A 22,709-nucleotide genomic window follows, 5' to 3' on the forward strand; every position below is an offset into this window, starting at 1 on the left:
CAGATCAAGATCTCGAAAAGAATGTGTTGCGAATATTCGATGGTAAAATATTTTAGTTAATATTTTCTCTCTTTGGCCAGAAAGTTCAAGGCCAGTTGATTTGACTGCACTTATTTTATTTTTATTTTTATTTTTTTTGTGATTTAGGAGAACTCGTGCGACCAGTAGCCGAAGTAAATCACTAAGGGCGACACGTGCCCAGCCACCACACACGTGTCATTGGGTAAGTTGTTAAGAGTCTCAAGCTAGATTAGCAGCTGGCGTTGCAGGAGCTTCAAACACTAAATCTTCTCGATGAAAAATCTAGTGCCTGCCCAGTTAAGTTACCACATGTATCTTGATTTACGTATTTCATAATATCCAAAATAATATCTTGAATTTTGACGGGAAAAATAAACACATGCTTCTTTTATTATTAAGAAATTGTGAAAAATGATATCAAACCATTTCCGGCTAGGGTTGGATACCTCGAGTTTTTGAAAAACATAAACATTATCGTTTGAAGTTCATCGTACGTTGCTTTATAGTTGCTTTATATTATCTTATGAGGTGAAGATATTTTATGCGATTGACATCCACCTCATTTCCACTAGGTTGACAAGATGGTCCTTGGCTTCTGTTTTTGCGTAGGTCCTTCAACTTTGTTATTTTTCCTATCATATATTTCCTGTAAAGTTAAACTTATATTTGTTTAAAAAATATTATTTCTTATTGGGTTAGTCTCACAAAGGAGAAAAGAAAAAACGTCAAGTCTCCTCAGTTCTATATCAAAGAATTGAGACTTTTCTTTTAACCATCAATGAGACGCTTTCACACTAAAAACAATGACGTAAAAAAGTCACGCACGTTGAGGCACCTTGATATGTCATCATAAAATTTCGTGGATGATACTACTTTCTATTAATTCAAACTAATGAAATTTTATTATCCTTTTAATATAGTTTCTTAATTTATGCAAAGACTTGATTTTGTTTAATTTCATCTTTTAAGTTTTCACATTGGGGAATATGATTGTGCTTTTTATTTTGACAAATCTATAAAGAGAGCTTCTTCTTCTTTTTGATTTCATCACCCTGTTATTAATTATGTGCGTATAAAGGACTTACTGATAAGAAGAATGTTTAGTGGTGATATGCACAACAATAAACAAAAGTTCATAAATATATGACTACGCTAAAAAGTTACTATGTTTAAAATCTTCTAATTCCTACTCGACCAGTAATTCATAAGTTTGCTCGGCAACATGGAAAAAGATTATGTTTGTTGGAAAATTCTCCGGTCGAGAAAGCGAGAAAGCTAACATGTACAAAAGTAAAATGCAAATCTGTAAAAAGAGAACGGGTGATCTTCATAATTGATAACTAGATTTTACATAGGCTTGTAAAAATTAGACAAAGAGAAAGTGAATAAATTTGGGATTTACTGGCTTGATTGCCAATTGGATGATGAAGGATAATTACTGTCGCTTGGGGAGAAAGGAGGGTATTTTAGTCATAAGAGTAAGGATATTTCCTCACTCTTTCTCTCTCACAACTTAAAAGTAACTTCCTGATCTTTCCGCTGTATTTTTCTATTCTTAAAAGCCACCAAACACAAGTTTGTAATTAGGAGAGTTAGGACTAAGATAATGTTTTTTTAATTCCCACTTTCCTTCCCCTCTTTTGTAAAAGGCATGATTAGATTGAGTGGAAAAAGGATATGCGGCAGCGATATCCTACTTCCCACCTTGACTGCGGGAGCATATCCGACGGCACCTGAGAGGGTTTATTCGCCGAATACGGTCGGGCCGCTAACGCTCTCCGGATTGGCGACCGAGGTCGACGTGGACCAAAGGCTGACGAAGTTTTTGAAAGTACCAAAAAAAAAAATATTCGAGGTGACCTCTTTTCCTTCCATTACTGGTGGAGAGCATATTCTTTGTTGAAATGAGATTTGATTCGACGCGGTTCGTTGTCCTCGTGTGCCTTGAATTGGGACGAAGTTCATCTAAATCATTTGGTTATGTCAGACACCAAAAATGTCCAAATGTTCAGATGAATGCGACTGAAGAGAGGTAATCATCAGGTAATGGAACCTACGTTCTCGAATGTCGTGTAATTGTCGAGTAGTGGAGTCATGTAAATGTCAAGATAGTGGAGTATTAGTAACTCTATGTGTAGCCATTGCTTGCGGGTTATGAATACCCTATAACTACGTTTAGTTGTCCGGATTCGAATTGGGATAGGATTGGATAAAAGGATATTTGAAATCCTTCACATATCTCTAAATTGTAAAAATATCCCATCATATGTTTGGTGCAACTTAAGATAGGATTTGGAATATTTGAAAAAAATATTTGATAATTTTCAAAAATTCGTATAACTTAAAATGAGATTGAAAATCTTTGAAAATCTTTAAAAAAAAAAAAAAGAACTTTGAAAATCCCATTTTTGACTTTGGTCCTCCTGTACCTGAGCCTTAAACCCTCTCGAACATGTCTCTGGGAGGTCGACCTCGGGAGCATGAGAGCTCTAAACGAACACGAGTTCACTTAATTTGGGACGGCCTCGTGAATAGCGGGAGGCACTTCATGTGGGTCGTACAGCTGGATTCCATGCCGAGGAAAGCAGCTAAGAGAGGCGACGAGAGAAGGTTTTGCACCGTGTTGCCATTGCATCGTTCTAGAACTCGACCTCGACGCTCGAGAGAGAGCGTGGTCACTAAGAAGTTGACGGTGGTGCTGGCCGATCTAGATCGAGAGTCATGCGTGAAAGGACGGGCTTGACGTGAAGGATGTACACGATTGGAGTGGAAGGGATAATCTATGATTGTCTTTACTTCCTTTTTCACCCTCACTCGATGGTACACGATGGCCGGCCAACAGTGATGACCAAGGTGGTTAGAGGTGATGGCAATCGTCTGTGGTGAGAAGTGATGATGAATGGTAATTTTGGTGGTGATCCTCGGGCGGGCAGTGCCAGCAATTCAATTAAAATGTAGAACATGAAATTTTTAGTTTTTTTTTTCTTTTTAATTTTATATCCAATCCAAGTTTATTCCGTTCATAGGCCGAATTTCATATTTGGCATTTTATCCTGGCGTATCCATTTCGAATTATCACCAAACAACGGATGAGATAATCCGAACTCAAATCAAGACTATCAATGCAGCTAAGTGTACTCTTTATAAGGGCCCACCCTTAATTAATTAATTACAAAACTCAACTTTTTTTCACAAATTCATCTTTATCTTTGCTTTTTAGCAATTTACATGGTCTATACCTTTAATTTTTGTCATTTACTTTCCTATGCAAAATCAACAAATGACCTTTCGCAAATTTTATTGGTCCACATTTCAAAAGGTACTTTGTCAATATTTTTTGGCGAAATATCTTTTTAGCACGTCTGGTTGGACTCATTTTGTTGATTCGAAAAGATTAAGATTGCTAGAATATAAAAATCAACAAGAGTCAATAATGTTGCTGGCAACAAGTAACATCAACCCATTGCCACAAACCGGTAATGAGGCTGCTGCGTACTCTGAGCTTAGCCGACAGAAGAGAGGGAGAGGGTAGTCAATGGGAAAAGTCCAATCTTCGAAGGCACCTCAATGAAAAACTGCTGGGGAAGTTGCACCAATTCCCATGTTGATCATGAGAAGATTGCTCAAAGAACAGTAAAAATTTGGCTAATTACATCATGAGTCATATGTGATCAAGCCAATAGTCGTCAATTTTGAAATGATGCTCTGTCAAGACTAGTATTGTCCAATCACTACCAATATTCTAAGCCAATCTAGTGGTATCATGGTATGTTACCTGTTGTTATGCTTTTATAATGGATACAATGATGGTCAAAAGAATCTAATTGATAATAACAAATTAGATTGGTCAATGGATTGAATTTAAAAATGTTAGGTCCACAATCTTTACGGCACCATCAAATGCCAACATCCTAGCACAATTTGCCGAAGAAATTTGACAAGAATTTGGTTCAAACGGGAGAATTGTTGGGCCTGTTTATAAGAAACCTTATCTCGAATAGGTTGATAATCAACTTTTGCCTTGAAGTTATAAAATTCCTGACTTTTTCATCTTCACTAGTGAAGGTGAATAGTCGACCATTGAACACATCGGTTGATTCTTTGGTCATCAAGAAAGAATGCATTTTTAAGGCTTAGATTATTTCCTTTGTCCTTGTTGAAAATTATTTTCACTTAGTATACTAATTTGCCACCTATTTTGGTGTATAACAGGGCATAAATGGAAAATACAATTCCATTCTCAATTTTATGGAAAGATAGTTGAGGTATCGATTACTGACAACTAGACTTTACCAATGCAATAGTGAGTTGTCAAATTAGCTTATTACTCAATTTAAGAAAGTTAAGAATAGATGCCTTACTTCTCTCTTCGGAAAAAAAAATTGCAAATTTAGCCTTTCATGGGTTGAAATTTGATTTAGGAGAGATATTTGAAGGTCGAGGCTCTGCTGATTTATTTTAATTGCCAACGAGAGCGTCTAAGTATGAACAATTGCTTAAAGTCAGAGATGAAGGCCACATAAAGACTTCATATGAAACGTGGCTTCAATGGAAAGATACAACTTAGATGACAAAGCTGACCAAGATGAAATTCCGCAAGGAAACGTCAAATTTGCCAATGACAAAGTGCGTATAATGACTCTTGAACATCTAATTTAAAAATGGTTGATGGAGCATTCAATTCTTTTGAAAGGGTTATATGTTGACATATGTTGACTCCAAAAAATGTCAAGTGTTCAATTGACATTATCATACGCAACCGACAAAGAGGAAACAATCGAGGAAGTGTAGGTGACATTACCTTCAAGTAATGGAGACCATGATATTACCTTCAAGTAATGGAGTCCATGATATCATATGCAACACATCAAAGAGGTAACTAGGAAGGTAGTTGAGTCAATGCAATTATCAAGTGGTGGAGCTAATGTAACCATCAAGTAGTGAAGTCTTAATAACAATTGCTTATGGGTTATAAGTACTCTTTGTTAGTGCGCACTTTCAATCAATCACAAAACTCAACATTCTTGTGCAAATTTATTTTTATATTTACTTTGCTGCAGTTTACATCATTTGTCCCAATTGCTTTTGAATTTTGTAACTTTAAATTTCTTATTATTGACTTTCCTATCCAAAATCTACATAGGACCCTTCCAAACCTTTGCCAATTACCATAGCGATCCACATTTTGAAAAGTGCTTTGTCGACACTTTTCGGTGAAATGGTTATATACCAATTCATGAACATTTTAGCTGAGTTTACTTTCATTTGATCCATTAAGATGGTTGTTTGAGGCATTGTCATGAATTTTAATATACTTAGGATGGAGATGGTCGAACCGCTCCCTCAAATTGCCAATGGTCGTCTTGCTGCGTCGCCTTGCTAAGAAAAATCACAAGTATATGTCTGCAGCAACAACAACAAAATCCATTACGAAAAGGATCCTCAGGTGAACGGTGGATACAACAATGACAATTGCAATAAACCAAGTCTTCTGCCACTAATTAAGGTCGGTCTGAATCTTATCGTGCTGTTGCAACATCTTCCACAACCTTCTATGTCTTTCTATTATCTCTCCATGGTCGCGTGTCCATTCCTTGCTCATTCGAATGCTTCGGTTTGAAGTGAAAATTGTTCAATAACAAATATTCGACATCCTTTTTTAAGACTCTACACTCGAAATAAATTGACATGGAACTGGGTTTTGATATTACATTAGGTCCTCCAAATAGTTTAAATTTATAAGATAAAAAGTTAAATATAAATCCCGTAAACAAAGAACGAAATACACGTATCACCGTCATTTTCCTTTTTCAATATTATTCTTGGAAAGTTGGCTTGCATGAGTGGAGCAACGAGCAGCACGAGGCAGCACGAGGCACTGCCTGAGGCGAGAGTGGCGATTCGTGTGTACAACATGGGCTGGCTGCGGTGGGGCTGTTGCCGAGGCTCTGCGACCACGGGCAAGTAAAGCCACCAGACGTCCTCCATTCATATTTTGTCAGGACAGCTATAAAATGACGTCGTACTTTTTTGTTTGCGCTCTCATGACAGCTTTCAGGAACTGGGAGTAGGTCGACTATTTCTGCGTGTCAAATCTTGATTTGATTACGATGATGTGGGACCCGCCTGTCAAGATCGCCACTAAAAGGACAAGCGAGATCACTTCAGCTTTTTTATTGGAAAGATAACATAAATAATTTCTAAGTTTTAACTTAATATACAATATAATTTCTAAATTTTTAATTTATTTGATAAAATCTCTAAATTTTAACTTAATATACAATTTAATTTTTGAATTTTCAATTTATTCAATATAATCCTTAAACTTTTAACATATGTTCAAGTTAATCTTTAGTCTACAGTGAATATTTTTCAAACAAGTAGCAAAAATGTAAGAATCACATTAAATAAATTAAAATTTTATGGACAACATCGAACATTAAGCTGAAGTTTAGAAATCACATTGAATGGAATAAAAGTTTAAGGACTACGTTATACATTAAACTAAAATTCAAAGGCCATTTGTGTCGTTATGCTTTTAGAGTTTAAAGCCAACTGTTATTCTTCGTGTACCATGCCACTCAAGTAGCTCAAAGTCACTTATTTACACTAAAATATCGGATGAGTTTTGTTTACATGGCGAATCCCATCATGTGTGTGGCGTGTGGATCATCTGGCGGACCAATGAAACTTCAATGGAAAAATAGCTCCTAATCAAGCATACATTCTTGCCTAGACCCTAGAATCATAATCGGGTGTGATCACAGCCTTTGATTGTGTTGGGTCCATGCGACCCTTTCGATCATGTTGGGTCCATGTGGGTTTCACGTCATCGGGCATGGCCCATGTGCACTCGGGTCTGAGTGATAGGGCTTTTATCATGCACTTTTGCTCCCTTCCTCCAAGTCTAACAAGAAAAATTGTCAAAAAAGTTATAAACCTATTGTATTTTTGCCAATTTAATTCTAAACTTTTTAATTTTATCAATTCAGTCATAAACATTTTCACATTTTTACTAATTCAGTCTTAAATCTATTCACTTCTTGCAAATTGAATCCATTTGACTAATTTTGAAAGGAAATTGATGATGCGGATGGCCAACTGATATGGCAATTTTTAACAATGTTTTGAATTTTTAATGGGTTTTTATTTTTTATTTTTTTGGAGCTAGGGTTGGCCAAGGTTGTCGACCGACCCTCGCCGGCCCTAGGTGAGGGCATAAAGCCCCTCGCCAACTCTAGACGAGGGTCGCCACACCCTTGCTAGATTTGGCCAGGTGAGAAAATTATTAAAATATCATTAAAATATTACTAGAAATGTGCCACGTCGGTGTTGGCTGTTCACATTAGCAAATTCCCACCAAAATTAGCTAGATAAATTCAATTGACAAGAAGCAAAAATATTTAGGACCGAATTGGCAAAAGTATAATATGTTTAGGACTTTTTGAATAATTTTTCCAAGTCTAACAAGGCTCGTCTGCTTATGCATGGTGAGCTTTGCAATTCGAGCTTGGGCTTGTAATATTGCGAGGTTCGCGTGCCCTATAATTGGTTTTGCATATCGTCCGTAGCTTGATGAAGCCCAATGCTTCACAAGACGAGTAGCTCTCAAAGTCTCGATCCAAGTGGAGCTTCTTGGGCCAACTTCACGGTTCGCTACAGGCCAGTCCAATAGGCCACCGTGGTAACTGGCAACTACTACTGCTCATTAGCATGTGTTAAGAGGCGGTAAACGACGCATCGACGTCAAATAATTCTTTCATCTCAACGCCATAGGTTAGAAGTAGAAGCAATCCTAAGGCGAAGATCGAGGGCGATTGTGTCTAGAGATGGAAGATGCACTGTTGCTCGAGCTATTAGCCACCCAAAATGTCGAGATTAGAAAGGGTCGCGTGAGCAAATGCATTGTTATTCGAAGAGGGAGCCTGAGCTTGACGTTCAAGCCGGCGTTCCTTTAAGCAAGATTTCAGTTTCTTGCTGTGGAAGTTGGAGGAGATGAAGACTTGTCACGGTGAGAAAGATGGTAGAAACTGCAAGAAAATCAAGGTATGAAATGGGTTTTGCTTCTTCTTGTTATTTATTTGTTCTTTGTCCAGGCTTGTTGCACAGGCATTCCGACATTACGGATGGAAATGGAAGTTTAATGCCTTTTTAATCTGTATTACTTTCTGATTCTGGAGAAGCATGAGTTGACATTAGGAACCTGCAAGACGAATCATCTATCTACAGATTTCAAGTCTCGGGTTGGTGTTTTCCGTTTTGATGACGCGTGTCAATACATTTGTCAATGCTAAAATATCAATTAAAATAAAATAACACAAAATCAATTTTCTTCATAAAGCATAAACGTTTGCTACTCAATACAAGACGGGAAGGTATGACTAGCACTATTGATCCCCTTTGAGCATTACCATAAGAATTTCAGACCAGCTAAAAAAATATTTGGATCTTGTCTAGTAGCTGTGCACTAATCACGACTTGAAGATTCAAGGTTGGTGAGCTCGTCGCCATAGCCTCTCTCCAAGGTGGAAATACAATTTGTTGTGATCATAAAAAATAGTAGGTGTCCTAAAGTCTTACAGCAACACAATCGCAATCACAATCACAATCTTTTTAACAATTCCCAATTACCCTTCTTGATCGCAATTCGACAATCTCATGAATTCAGCAAAGACTCGATGTGAAAAATCATATTGACAAAAATAATGATCAAGCATGGTCGACATGGGGGTGTGTGGATCTCCTCTACGCGGCCATAAAAAGAAAACTCGAATCTGCTCCACCGACCGCTTAACATAAGCATTTCTTCAGACGAAACTCGAATTTTATATGAGACACAAGCAAACAGTGCGGAGCTTTATGTTTTGATTGTCACCTTCATAAGCACTTAAATAAATAGGACTGTTAAGATAAGAACTGCAACTTCCCCAGCATCACCTGCAAAACATTGCTCTAATTAAAGCAACTGCCCCCCCAACCTCTCCCTCTCCTGAATGCTTTGTCTCAAACCATGTTCTTTCCCTCATACAAATCTGCGATTAAGTAATTAAGTTGGGTGGAGGGGTGTCATTAAACTGAATGAATTGGAATCAGCAGACACTTTTGTCTGTTCTCTCAGTGCAGCACCGAGGACAGGACAAAGCCCAGACCACGGCCGACGAAACCAGCCAATCGATTTCAAACCCTAGAATATAATTCGAGTATGTACGAGGGGAATTGAATATGGCATGGCCCAAAAGTGATTCCATTCCAAGAGAAGTTGAGTGGAGCATATGGGGTTGTTCTCTGATCGGCCAACAGTCCATTGCGCCTGATCTGTTGGACCTATATTTTTCCCAAGATGCCCTAATTTTTTTAAGGTTTCCAAGCTCACTGGTTCCTCAATTGAAAAAAAGATGAATACAAATGGACCCAATTATTGGGTTGCGCTTGTCCTCTTGGCATTGATGCTGGATTTATCTGCTCCAACATAAACTAGGTTATCTCTTTAAGCGGGGGCTCGAGTTTGATTCGAGTTGATAAAACCCATGAGCCGGTAGATAAAGATGATGCATACCCACTTCTTGGATCTTTGTTAGGGCCTTCACGGTGTGGAAATGATATGCGAAAACACCGGTGGCACGTTTGGGCAATTTGATTTTAACTTGTTAAGCACGCATTATTCGTTCGGCGATACTTGTAGACCAATAAAAATTAAGGACACTAATGGATTTGCGTGTTTCGAATTCGCGCTAGTTCTCAGATATTTGTGACACTTAATTTTCTAGTCCGGTTTTTCGTATCAATATAGGTACGGAATCGTACATGAGTACTTAGGAGATGGGACGAGCATGCATAATCATATGTCTACCATGTTATTACAAAATTAGACCGGCAATGATTGCTCGCTGACTAACTTTAGATTCACATTCTTACTTTAGAATTTGACATATTTGTGACACTCATAACTGCTGCTAAAGATTTATAAAGTCGTTACAGGAATTCAACTAGAAGCATAATATTGCCCATGGAAAATTTCAAAAGCTTAGTGGGGTCGACTGGGATAAACTTTTGGGCAAGTGAACGAGAAGTTTACAATTCTTGAACCCAAAAAAAAAAAAAAAAAAAAAAAAAAAGCAAGAAGTTTAGAAACTTGTGTAGATTATTCCTGAATTGTTCTCTGTAGAGAATTCTTATGTTAACTTTGCAATCGAATCCTCATGTTTTCTATTTATACAATCTTGTCCTTTAATTTGTATCAGTCATACCTTTGATTAATTTTATTATTAGGGCACTTAGTCATGTAGCACGATTGTTGACGCAATAATTTTTTCCGTACTCAACAAAAGGATTAAAAACTTGAGCATTTGAAAAAACAACATCATTTTGAGTAAATTTGTCCATATCGGATCACTAGCATATCACATAGGATAGTTGGCAATAATTAAACCGCCGAGTTTGCAATTTTAAGCAAAAATTTAACTGGAAAAACTACCTTAAATCTTTATGTAAAGATTTATAACTATATAAAAACAATTAAAAGGTTTAGTATTGCATTGGCATACGGACAATAAGTTTAAGACTAAATTATCTCATGCTTGAAATAGCTTGACTTGCCCTTACAAAATAAGGGGATATCCCGAAATCTCAACCCGGGCCAATCCGTGCCCGAAAAGTCAGCTGAGTCCGAGCTTTGGAAATTTGCTCACCCCTAAAGTGTAATGAAATATGAATGTCTTGTTGTATTGTTAACCTATGAAACTCACAGTAAAAACAGTAGCACGATAAACGGAGTTGGGATGAGCATTGATAACACAGCAACGATTTTCATCTCGAATTGTAAGCCTCCAGACAAAAGAGCAACAATAATTCAGAATAAATTTGAATGCCTAATCAGTGTCAACTCGTAACAGCTGGCCCCAACTTACGTGTTAAATACACAATTGGAAGTTGCTTTTTCTTTCTGATAATGTAAAATTTCAGTTTATCAAAACAGAAAAGGTATTCATCGGATCTCCTATCTTACAAGGCCTAAGAATTTTACTTTCTTGGTGATGATCAATATTGAGAATTCAAATCATATAATGAATTAAATTTAGTATATCATAAAAAGGTGATCCATGAGTCGACAATCCATTTAGACCCAAAAGACAAAAGGATGGGATTCGATATCTTCTTTACATGAAAAAACTCAGCTTGCCCCATCTTGACTCGAGTTCAGACCCTAACCCAACACGAATCTTTCAATGTTACGGTCCGGCTCGGCTCTGTCCCATCCGATGATCACCACACGGAGAGAGAGAGAGAGAGAGATGCGGTTGCCCGGTCAGCCATGCCACGGGAGTAATGAGGGAGCAAGGTCTGGTGGTTGTTGGGGTTTGACCGGTTTCAAGAAACAAAAGAAGACAAGACCCCCACGACAGAACTTCATGGACAATAATATGATCTTGCTACACACTTCTTAAAGCACAAATCTTTGCATGTGAAGTGCCGGCAAATTGTAATTTCTCAGTAATTCTCTTCGGGATCCATCCAAAGTTGGTTTCCCGGCAGCTATTTCCCCCATCGTCTTCTGTCTCTTTCCACCAAGCTGTCGAGTTCTTTCAGTAGAAATTTCTTAGCTAAATAACGTGTGTTTTCAAGACCCCACTTTCAAGATTTTTCTGATATCACTCAAAGTACGAATCTTGGTTAAGATCCCGTATCTAAATGGGAGCCAAAACAGGATCATTCTATACAAAGTACCGCTCTCAAGTCTCTCAATTAGTGTCACATATCATGAGAACGACGAGCCGGTGCTGATTTTACGATGCAGGGAAATGACAAAAGCGTTTGTGCTCGCTAGGGCATGCTCTTGGTTAGGGTATGGAGATGTTTCTGTATAGCTCGCAAAACTATTTCTGAAAATGACTGGGCACTCACTGATCGTGCGTTGCGGGTCGGCCATGAAACCTCAAATCTTTCTTGAACCTTTCGTGGGAACCAAAAGTGCAAGAGGGGGGTTCTCTTTCTTTCTATGAATGATTGTGCCATTACGTGACTTGGGGATTTTATCTTATACTCAAGGCGCAGAAGAGATCAAAAAAGACAAAACAGCATATTAACAACAGTCTTTCCGTCACACCCAAGAAGAGACACTTTGGCAATATTCATCAACTGGTTTGATCTTGCCCACAGTATTTCCCCTCCTCGTGCACTGGAAACTGGTGGGGAAAGAGTGATAAAATGGCTAAGGGTGATGTATCTGCGGACCAATTGGCATTAGAATATGTCTTTTCTAGTTGAACTACCCAGACGTAATGAAGAAAAAGAAGAATTTGCTTCTGAATTTAGCAATGGTAATGGGCCTTAGGTTTCTTAAATGACAACCCCACTCTCTGCACTCTTCCATGCCAGGAAAATAACAAAATAGCAGATCTCCGATAGTGATTGATTGTGGACTGCGATTATTTTCTTCATTTCTGCTTCTCTCGTGCAAAGACAATGTCCTCAGCAACTCCACCAGCTGCTTCACTAGACATAGTCGATCTTTGAACTTAGGGAAGCGACACGAAATTATGGTTTTGCCGGTGAGGATGGCGAAAGAAAGCAAATCGAGCATATGAGGGAATAGTCTCTTGCTGCATTACTTAGCAACAACTGCTTGCAGACCCCATAAAAGGGCATCTCCAATCTTTTCAACTGTGATTTGTTGGTGGATTTATGTACGAATGGGAAAGGATAGCTCTCTAGCTCTTTCTAGGACCAATTCCTAGAAAAGGCAACTTACCAACAAGAAGAGGAACCTCATAATACCAACTCACTGATAAAAAAACAATTCCCACAGAAAACAAAAGTCATTATTGAATCATTAGCCCCGTGAATATTGAATCATTGCATGCTCATGTCTTTTCTCGGTTGCTAAAAACAGTGGAGGTGACAACGTACCAGTATGCAAAACAAAAATTCACTGTGCTGATTACACAATAGGCATCAATTAGTCCAAGCACTTAAAGATATAACATTACGGGATGAAAACTACCGCACTGAGTGGCACTGTTGGTTTCACACTTTTTCTCCCTCACGAATGGAGAAGTTCAAATTCCCAACACATCGCAGGTGAACTTATCCGCTTCACGGGGGTGGTGGGTTCCTCTGTGAGCCCCAAGATTTGCCCTGGCCGTCGGCTTACGAATTTCGTGAATCATCAAAAAAAATATATATATTACAAAATGGAAAGTTGAGTTGTCTCGAGAGTATCTTGAAAATACCCTTTCCCTCAAAGTCCATCACGCTAAAACATGTGCCTGCTAAAAGCCACATGTCAAATATGTGATCAGACATTAGTTATGTTTGACTGATTGCTCTTTTTAGCAAATTACAGGAGGGAAGAGTCTCTTGTCGGTGACAAGCTGCGGGCTGCTGAAAATTTCGGTTAAACATGTGATTTTTCTTTTTTCAAGATCAACCATCATTAGACACCCTTTTTCTTCTTCTGCTTCTTCTTCCGTTTACATAACAATTGGCGGTGTGATTTTTCTGAGCTAGCTTGTAGCCGCTTTCTTTGATTTCCACAGCCCAGCTTCTTATCCTGAGTGGATTCAATGCCTCGCTCGCCCGTGCGCATCGCCAATGTCAAGAAACGAGCTTAACCGAATTCAAAACCGGTGAATTAAATAAAGGACGCCGATGAAACATCACCATCCCGACCCATGCACGGCCCTGAACTAGCTCACCGACTGAACTATCGAAAGGTCTGGCGATGCTGCCAAAACCTTGTTTTCTCTTGTCTACACTCCAGATACCTTTGATGGCCGGGACAACTTCCTTTGACCGGTACAGTTGGTGGAATTTAAGGGGTCGGAGACCCAATCCAATGACGGGAAAAGAAGGAAAACTGCAGGTGGGAGCTAGAAAGATCTGCGGGGAAGATTGTCATGTAGCAATCGTCCTCGGGATGTTCACGGATATCTGCAACATTGATTGCCGTGACATCCCTCAGGATCTTCTCTCTCTCTCTGATTTTCTTTTTATTTTCCTGATTGACTGGGAATAGCCGCGGAATATCCCTTTCAGAGATCCCATTGGAAGATCATTTCAGCTTGCGAGGATGTCGCAGGCAATTATGGAATGCATACGTTTGCAAAAATGGCTGAGGAGCGAGGAGGAATCGTTTCGAGTTGGATTTGAAAAGAAAATTGGAAGTGTGCCGTGTCAAGCATATGGGAAGCGCCATAGACAAAGCACCACGCGTGCACTTTCTTTTGTGGAACTTGTGAACCCGGAAAGAACATGTTCTTCCCGTGCCCGCATGATGGATTCAATCTGGATTGTTGGAATCGGTGGGTCTTAAATGGAGTAGCGCCTGATTTCAATCAAATTTAATGATCTAGATTTGATTTAACACATGTACATCATCTAACACACCGGCCAAATGCTTTTTCTTTCTGTTGGGTCAAATGGCTCTGATAACGTTTTGCATTCATAGAAAATAGTGAATTTATTGATAAGTAAAATTGATACATGTAATATAATATGTATTGATAACTCTATAAAAATTGAGTATATAATATCTATGAGAAAATGTTTAGATTTCCTTCTGATCATTCGAATTTATGTAGTATAATGAGATCTGAAGAATATAAGGAAAATAATGGCGAAAATCGGAATTCATTAATTTTGTTCCCTAATTTTATCTCAAAGCATTGAAAGATGGATATCAAATAAAAAATCCTTTAATTTACTTACTAATTTTATGCGAAAAATCGACAACTACTTGGAGAAAAGAGTCTTGGATGTATTTTATAAATAACAGAACATTGAGAGCTTGGGTGATAACAAGGTTTTTATTTTTGGATCGTTTGTCACTGTTCTAAGAGTTTTTCAAGTATTTTTTGAAGATAAGACAAATTGGTGATAGAATTCTTGTTATTTGATTTAAGATATTTGGTTTAACTTATAATTTCCTTCCTTTTTCTATGATGAATTTATCTATTTTTAATATTTAGGTGGTTTGTCATTCATCAATCTCTATGAGATAATATTCTTTTTTCATTATTATATTACTTATTTGATTGTTCGCTTGCATTTTGAATTTTACGAACATGTAACCCTCATAATTGAATATAAAATTACCCAATCAATAGTGAAAAATATCACTTTTTTTTTAGAAAGATAAAATAACAATAATAACGCCACGTGGATTTGTGGACGCAAGAGTAGTAGAAGAAAGCCCCTAATCTGAGGTTCTAACCAAAAAATAAGTCAAATAAAAGGTGAAAAATCCAAGGGACGAAAGATGGGGAAAGAAGGAAACGGTGATGTGCATTCATTGGACGGCCCAAAAACAAAATATATTGCGGTGGGGGCCCACAAATAAATATATCTATATACACCCATAGATTACATATGTAAGTATGTATAGTGTTGAAGGTTCATTAAATTTTAGTATACTCAATTTTTTTTACGTCGGCATGACATTGGAACGATGCCCCCCGGGAAAGATCATCATTTTTTTCCTCGATTAGAATAAAAATGTATTGATATGGTCAATATAGGAAATATAGTTTTTTCTCCTTCAAAATTTGGGAACGAGTTGTACGATATGGGCTTTACCAAAAAAAAAAACGAGTTATACAATATGGTTCAAATATTATACTCCATTTATTTCGCGGAAAACAATGATTTGAAAAATATTATTCTAAATATGATCGACTAAAATAATTAATCAAGTTCAAAGTTTTCGAAACCATCTTGATTGATGCGTATGACAATGTAATTACGTATGACAATGTAATTACGTGAATAAAAGAAATTGCTTGAAGGAGGAGTCGGTGCTCCATGTGAACCCGACAATGATCCGGCTGCCCGGAGCGGGCGAGAATTTAAATGGGTCATTGACCAAACCCGAAGCCCACGTTTGAGGAATTATGCTGAAATGGGATTATTTTTCCAATTCCACTTTCCACCTCCTTGGAAGATTAATGAATTTTATTTTTCAAAATGGACCCCTTTTTTTTTCTTATTCAATTTTTTTTTTAATATAGTAGTGCTTACTTCCTGCTGCAATCTGGTAAGTGGATATGCCTTAAAGGTATGTATTAAACCTAAAATAAAATATCAATTGTTCTATGGATGCGTATATTGAAAGTCAAAAAATATGTTTCGAAATTACAATTAAGTTATAAAATTTTCAAGAAGTGTAATTAAATCTTAAACGTTGTCACAAAATTGCAATTGAATCCTAAAATTTTCAAAAAATACAATCAAGTCCTAAAAGTTATCAAATTGATTCAATTAAGTCATTCAATTGATTGCGATTTTCAAATATTTTAAGACTCGATTGCACTTTCATAATAAGTTTTAGGACTTAATTACATTTTCTGAAAGTTTTAAGACCCGATTACACTTTCTTAATAAGTTTTATAAGTTGATTGTACTTTTTTGAAAATTTTGGGACTTAATGATACTTTTCTGTTAAGTTTTAGGACTTTCATTATACTTATACCATTGTTCTATATTGACCACAATCATGAGGCCCTAAATTAGGGCAACCAATTTAATTATTTTCAGGAAAATATTATTACATGGGATTGAAATTTAATGCTAGAAAATATGATGAGAATTTTTCCGACTGCGGAAATAAAAACCCTCTTGAGCGTGATATTGATAGAGGGAGACTAGTCAAATTTTTCCTCACTCCTCAGGGTCTAGTCAAAAAAATTGTGCAGCACACATCGATCTGTTGCGACTGCATTTATGATGTTTTGAGATGTGAAGTTCTTGATTTATTGTGACTGCCAAAAAAACAAAAAAGAAGAAGAAGAAGAAGAAGGGATTGGTTCGTAAATCATTTTCATTAATAATGCATTTGAAAATTTTTCTAGTGCATCATTTTTCGCCAGGCTAACGTAGAAATGTGACCTTAAGAATGCTCGAAGAGATATACGAGTCAAGGCGTGTGAAAGTTAGTTCGGACATCATACAACTGTCATAAAAGAAAACGAGGAAGTACAGAAGATGCACCTCATTTTTCAACCAAGCGTGCTTACGTACTTATAATTTTGAAATTCGAAACACATTGCTAAATTTTACATTTAGAGACCACTTTGTATATTTACTGTCAATTATCTTTGTGTTTCTTTGTACAAAAATATCATTTTATTTTCAAAAAATATGTATCCCAAATCCTAAACTTCCAACTGAGGGATGCATATCAATTCTGTTCCAATTCAGGAATCGAATCAGACCAAACTAAAAAGTCTTGGGTACTTTCCGGGGGCCCAATCCTCTTCTCAATTCCATATAAGGAATTGGACAAACTGATGGATTATCCAAAATTTCTTAAGTTTTTATTGTTTTAAAGCAAATCCTAATTAGTAAATTTATTTAAGGTTGTGGATAGTCCAGCAAAAAAAGAGTTTTTAGAAGGTAAAATGAATTTATCGTCTTGGAGGAAAAGAGCTCTTGCTTGCAAAGAATAGAAGAAAACCCCAAAATAGAAGAAATCATTGGTCTCCATACCAACCTTGGAACAAAACTAGATTAGTTGGTCCAATTCTCAATTTCAAAAATTAAGAATCGCTCCGCTCGATCTAGTTTCAAGGCGTGACTCAATCCCCTGAAATCGATCATCTCTATTTTAATCGATACAAAAAATTCAAAATAAATTGAAAATTGGATCATCCAAACCCTAATCCAGCCCGCCCAATTTAAGGACTCATGATGCGAAATATCAACAAATTAAAGGCATTATGGTTCATGATTTGGTTAATTGATGGAATTAAAAGAACCTTTCTAAGCTTCTATTCCTTGTCTTTTCGAAGAGGACAAGATCTAGAGACAGAGGCCACGGGGGGGAACAGAGCAAAAGTTGGGAGTGGAATCATAAGGTCTTGGAGTAAAGCTTTTCCATAGCTTGGCCTATAGAAAGAAATTGCATAGGGAATCGAGCTCGTTTGGATCATTAGCAGACGCATGAAACACGGCCATGCACCGATCTCTAAAAAGCATAGATTGTTTTTTTGCAAATTTTCAATTGAAGGTGTTCAATCGAATAACCTTTTAACAAAACGAGGACATTCCGTGGATCACGTAGTTTTATGACTTTTATTGTAGGCTTAAATAATCGATGACAGCCGTAAGGATGATTGAACTCGAAATCTCATATCTCTTATGATGTCGATATCAATCAATGTATGAGAGTAATACTCATTCAACCACTTTAGTGTATCTCATTGTTGATATCCTTGCTAAGGGGTCTTACTCAAGGACCAAGACTACCCCTATTTTAGCATCATTTTGACTATTGCAGCAGATTTGATTTCCTTTATTTACTGCCTTGGTCCAATCTATTTGGTTGTGCATGGACAATTCAAACCCACTATTGTGAGTAATTGGCCGAGGCTCGTTTGTGCATCTTTTTTTCTCAAATAAATGCGTATATATAAGATAAGTAGTAGCCTCAGCTTATGTAAGGCTAGGGAGGAAAAACACCAACGTTCTTAAAATGAATTAGAGAGAAAGCGATGAAAATGGGAGGATATTTCCAAAAAAAGTTATTTTCTTTTCAATTTCAAATGGATAAAGAGAAGACATTCATCACCGTCATCATTATCATCATCATCATTTTTGTAATTGTGCACGGTGGCTGAATCATGTTAAGCAATGTCAAAACCATAGGATTGAAGTTTCAGTAACAAACAGTCAACACCTTCTAGCCAGAGAAACAAATAGTCAACAGACTCAACACCATCGAGCACATCCCGTTCCTCCTCCCACCGTCGATCGATTTTGGGCGATCCACGACTTCCGTCACGAACCTTCTTGGCAGAGCAGGAGAAGCTGTGAAACACGAACCCTCTCTCTCTCTCTCTCTCTCTATCTGCTGTGAACTGTGAAACACGACCTCTCATTTTCCGTACATGCGTGTCCAAGGGGGCAAAGGAGCTAGAAATTTTGCGAGGGGGATGACGTGGACCTCTCCGGTTTGCCTTGTCGTCCAGGGGCCGGCGGCGACCGCCTCCGCCATTTCCGGACCAAGAAGGAAGATGAGAGACGTATAGCAGAACTTGCTATCTTCACATTCGGGTTCTACTCGAGGGAACTCGATTAGAGTACTTCGCAATTTCGAGAGAGATATCTGTCCATCCTGTGCAAAGAGTTTTTGTCCTTTGCGATACACGTGGAGGGGGGGATTGGCGTGCGTTTCGGTATTTCCACTTTTTAAAAAGAAAAGAAAATTTTACTTTGCATACTTTATCTTTTTGTGTCTTTTTCGTCATTTTATATTTAAGAAAATGTCAAACAGGAACTTGCCTCTCCACTCCGCTATATAACTCCAAGCACGCCCGCTTTATTTCCCTCCCCCTCCCCCTCTTTTCTCTTCTTCCTCCTTTTGATTAGTCCTTTCTCTGTTCTTTCGCTAAGCCCTTTCTCGACACCAAACCCATTTTCCCTGAGTTGGTCGCCCACCACTTTCGGTCGTCAGTTCACTGCAGCTTCGACCAGCCATCGCTGGACCGAACCCACCATCTCGCTTCTGCTTTTCCCCCCCAGCTCAAACCCTGCTCGATCTTGAATTTTCTGCATTTAGATTCTTGACCCTGAACTGGGTAATCTTTAAACAGTACAAACAACGACGTAAGCTGAGAAAGTTTTCATTTTTCTTTCTGGGTTTCTTGGAAACATGGAAAATGACTTCTTCATGTGTGGAGGAGCGCTCGTCCCACCACCACCGCCACCGTTGCAGGTTGAATTACCATCCTCATTATCATTTTCATCGTCATTTTCAATGTTGTTGTTAGCCACTTGTTAATCACACTCTTCTGCCATGGATGCACAGTGCGCGGAGATGAATTGCTTCTACAACCCCAGCTGGGAAAAGTCAACAGTAGATCACGGGGTGGCCAAGTTTGACTCTGCCCTGAGCGCCATTGGGTCCTCGCCTGCAGGGTCCACCTCTAACTCCAACTTATCCAATGGCAGTTTCGTGATGAGGGACCTGGTTGGAAAGCTCGTTGGCGTTGGCAATTCCAGCGAGCTTCCGCCGCATTCTCATCACCTGTTCTCTGCAATGCCGGCGAAGACGGATTCTCACGTTGGCGGAGATAACAGTACCGGGAATTCATGTTACAGCACTCCCGTGAACTCCCCGCCCATGACGGATCGCTTGTTTCAGGACAATCATCACTTGCCCAAATTGGGACATGCCGTGATGCCTATGAACTCTGGCCTAGCAGAGTTCTCGCCTGATCCTGGGTTCGCGGACCGAGCGGCGAGGTACTCTTGCTTTGGCAGCAGGAGTTTTAATGGCCGGTCAGGCCAATTCAGCAGGAAATATGGCGAAATCGTGAATAGATCGATGCCGCCGATGGCGGACGAGAAATTGACTCGGGTTTCCAGTGGCCCTTCTCTCAAGGCACTCGAGTCTCAAATGGCTGCTGAGCAGAGCAAGAATTCGCCGCCGCAGGACAGAGGCGAATTGTCAAATTCCCAAGAGGGATCCTCATTGTCAGAGCAAATCCCAAGCGTGGAAATAGGTCTGAGAGCTTCCAACGATGCGGGCTTGAGGAAAAGAAAGGCAGTCCCTAAAGGGAAGGCAAAGGGATCTGCAGGAACCTTGCCATCTTCAAATGATGCGAAGGTAATGAAATTAAAAAACTCAGACGCACACGGCAATGTTTCAATTGTTTATATTCATGAATTGTTCGTTGAAGTTGGGAAACTGCCATTCCAGGTTGATGAGGCTAATGAAAATTCCGATGCCAAGAGATGCAAGCCGGATGAAAGTGCAGGAAATGAGAACTGCTCTGGTAAGGCCGAGCACGATCCGAAAGAGAGTACTGGAACTGCATCAGAAGACAAACAAACCAAGACCGAGGAGAAAGACTACATTCATGTCAGAGCAAGGAGGGGTCAGGCAACTGATAGCCATAGCCTTGCTGAGAGAGTAAGAATTGCAATCGACTTTACTAATTTTCGGCCACAGATTAGACAATATCATGCTATGCCAGAGCTGATAATGGCTTCGTGGGCAATTTGTTTTAGGTGCGTAGAGAGAAGATCAGCGAGCGCATGAAGATTCTCCAAGACCTCGTGCCGGGCTGCAACAAGGTGTGTTCATGGATGATGATCCTGAAAAGGAGAAATGTTCTAGTTGCGCAATAATGCGAGTTTCACTAATTTAGTTTTGGGTTTGCAATCTCAGGCAATTGGAAAGGCCGTCATGCTTGATGAAATCATCAACTATGTTCAGTCGTTGCAACATCAAGTCGAGGTGATAAATTTATCCATAAAAAGCTCCCGTGCTCATTTTGATTGAAATGTTTGACCTAATAGTTTTGCGGGTTTTGATTGTGCAGTTCCTTTCTATGAAGTTGGCTTCTGTAAATTCTGGTCCTGATTATAAAATGGATGCTCTTATGTCAAAGGAAGTGAGTATAGTAACTTCTAACACAGACCAATTTCCCTATATTCTGAGAAGGGGACACTGATATATGCACATGATGTTGTCGTTTCAGATGTTTCGATCAAACGACCCAATTCAATATCCTATCCTTCCGCCAGATTCCTCGGCGGCATCCGTCTTATATGGTCACCACAGGCACCAGAAAAACTCAGCAGTACATAACCACATCACGGAGGGGACAACCGCCCAATTTTCGATGGACCCACTAAATGAACCGCATTTTCCTCCACTGGACGGATTAAATGATCACGTTCTCGCGGTACTTCGTGTTTCCCTGAGGCAGTAATATGTTAATTAACTCCATTCAGAATCTAGAGTATCTTATTTGTTTCTGATTAATCATCTTTGGACACAGTCCTTCTGCGGAGATGACCTGCAGATGCTGGTTCAAATGGGTTTTGGCCAAGACAAGCTGACAGACGCGCCATTGGATCATCAAGATTATCACGGTATGCAGAAAAAACGCGAAATTTAACCAGTTTATGGTCATGAGAGGCGTTACATTCTTAGTAATGCAGTGGAAACTCTGGCTTGTTTCAGGTCAAAACCCGGTCTCCCACATGAAAATCGAGCTCTAGCAAAGCTACTAAAGTTTTCCTCACTGACTGCCTGGTGACGGAGGCCCTGTAGATACAAGCAGTGTTGTTCGGAAAGTTTGCAAGATTGCCGAGCAAATTTGATCCTAGGTCCGATGAAGAGAAATTTTTTCGCCCTATTATTATTCTTTCCCTGCTAGTATAGTCGTCCCTGATCTTGCCCATTAGTTCTTCAGAGGTAGTCTTCTTGCCGTATAGTGTTGGCACAATTTGGTCTTGGTCTTACAATGCTGTACAGCTTAGAGCACCGAATGTAAAATAATATCCACGAGTAGCTTTCGTTTTCCTACCTATTGGACATTGTCACCTCAGGATTCCAGGAGGGATTATTTAAATTGGACTTGACGTAAATTGTTTTGGTTTTGTAATCTCCTCCCTCTCAATCGGTCTTTCAATGGTCATGTCAATCGATAACAACTGATTAAACCGCGTAATCTGGTTGTTTTGATTCTCACTCTTGTTTGTGGAACCAGCTGTTTGGTGGTGTCTTGTTTCTATCTGCTTTGTCCCACGCGAAAAGTCTTCATCTGAATGATTAGGACATTCGGTAAAATCTCAATCAACCTCTCATCTGGGGTCAACAAAATCAATCCCCACGATTTCTGCCATGTCCTGGGGCCCCTGTAACTTTCATTTGGTTAACCAAATTAACAGAGAGAGAAACA

General features: G+C 38.8%; 1 protein-coding gene and 1 long non-coding RNA gene across 2 annotated transcripts; both read left to right on the forward strand.

Annotated features, from left to right (window-relative positions):
- The first annotated feature begins 170 nt into the window (after nt 1–170).
- LOC120286587 lies at nt 171–2,147 on the forward strand. The gene is made up of 2 exons (XR_005545228.1): nt 171–223; nt 1,671–2,147. It is a non-coding gene; the product is annotated as an uncharacterized LOC120286587 (long non-coding RNA).
- Nucleotides 2,148–19,324: 17,177 nt separating this feature from the next.
- Nucleotides 19,325–22,475, forward strand: LOC104456504 (transcription factor bHLH62). The gene is made up of 9 exons (XM_010071310.3): nt 19,325–19,729; nt 19,823–20,623; nt 20,717–20,929; nt 21,028–21,093; nt 21,188–21,256; nt 21,342–21,413; nt 21,501–21,707; nt 21,804–21,897; nt 21,989–22,475. The coding sequence occupies exons 1-9, from the start codon at nt 19,667–19,669 to the stop codon at nt 22,024–22,026; spliced, it is 1,623 nt and encodes a 540-aa protein (XP_010069612.2). The 5' UTR covers nt 19,325–19,666; the 3' UTR covers nt 22,027–22,475.
- Nucleotides 22,476–22,709: the final 234 nt, after the last annotated feature.

This window comes from Eucalyptus grandis, chromosome 8 (assembly GCF_016545825.1).
Source record: "Eucalyptus grandis isolate ANBG69807.140 chromosome 8, ASM1654582v1, whole genome shotgun sequence".
Lineage (NCBI taxonomy): Eukaryota > Viridiplantae > Streptophyta > Magnoliopsida > Myrtales > Myrtaceae > Eucalyptus > Eucalyptus grandis.

Bases quoted from the DNA above. Each gene is read 5' to 3' on its own strand.
- LOC104456504 (XM_010071310.3), top strand. From the start codon at position 19,667: ATGGAAAATGACTTCTTCATGTGTGGAGGAGCGCTCGTCCCACCACCA. The intron at 21,708-21,803 runs GTACTTCGTGTT...CTTTGGACACAG, and splicing joins TAAATGATCACGTTCTCGCG to TCCTTCTGCGGAGATGACCT. The intron at 21,898-21,988 runs GTATGCAGAAAA...GGCTTGTTTCAG, and splicing joins GGATCATCAAGATTATCACG to GTCAAAACCCGGTCTCCCAC.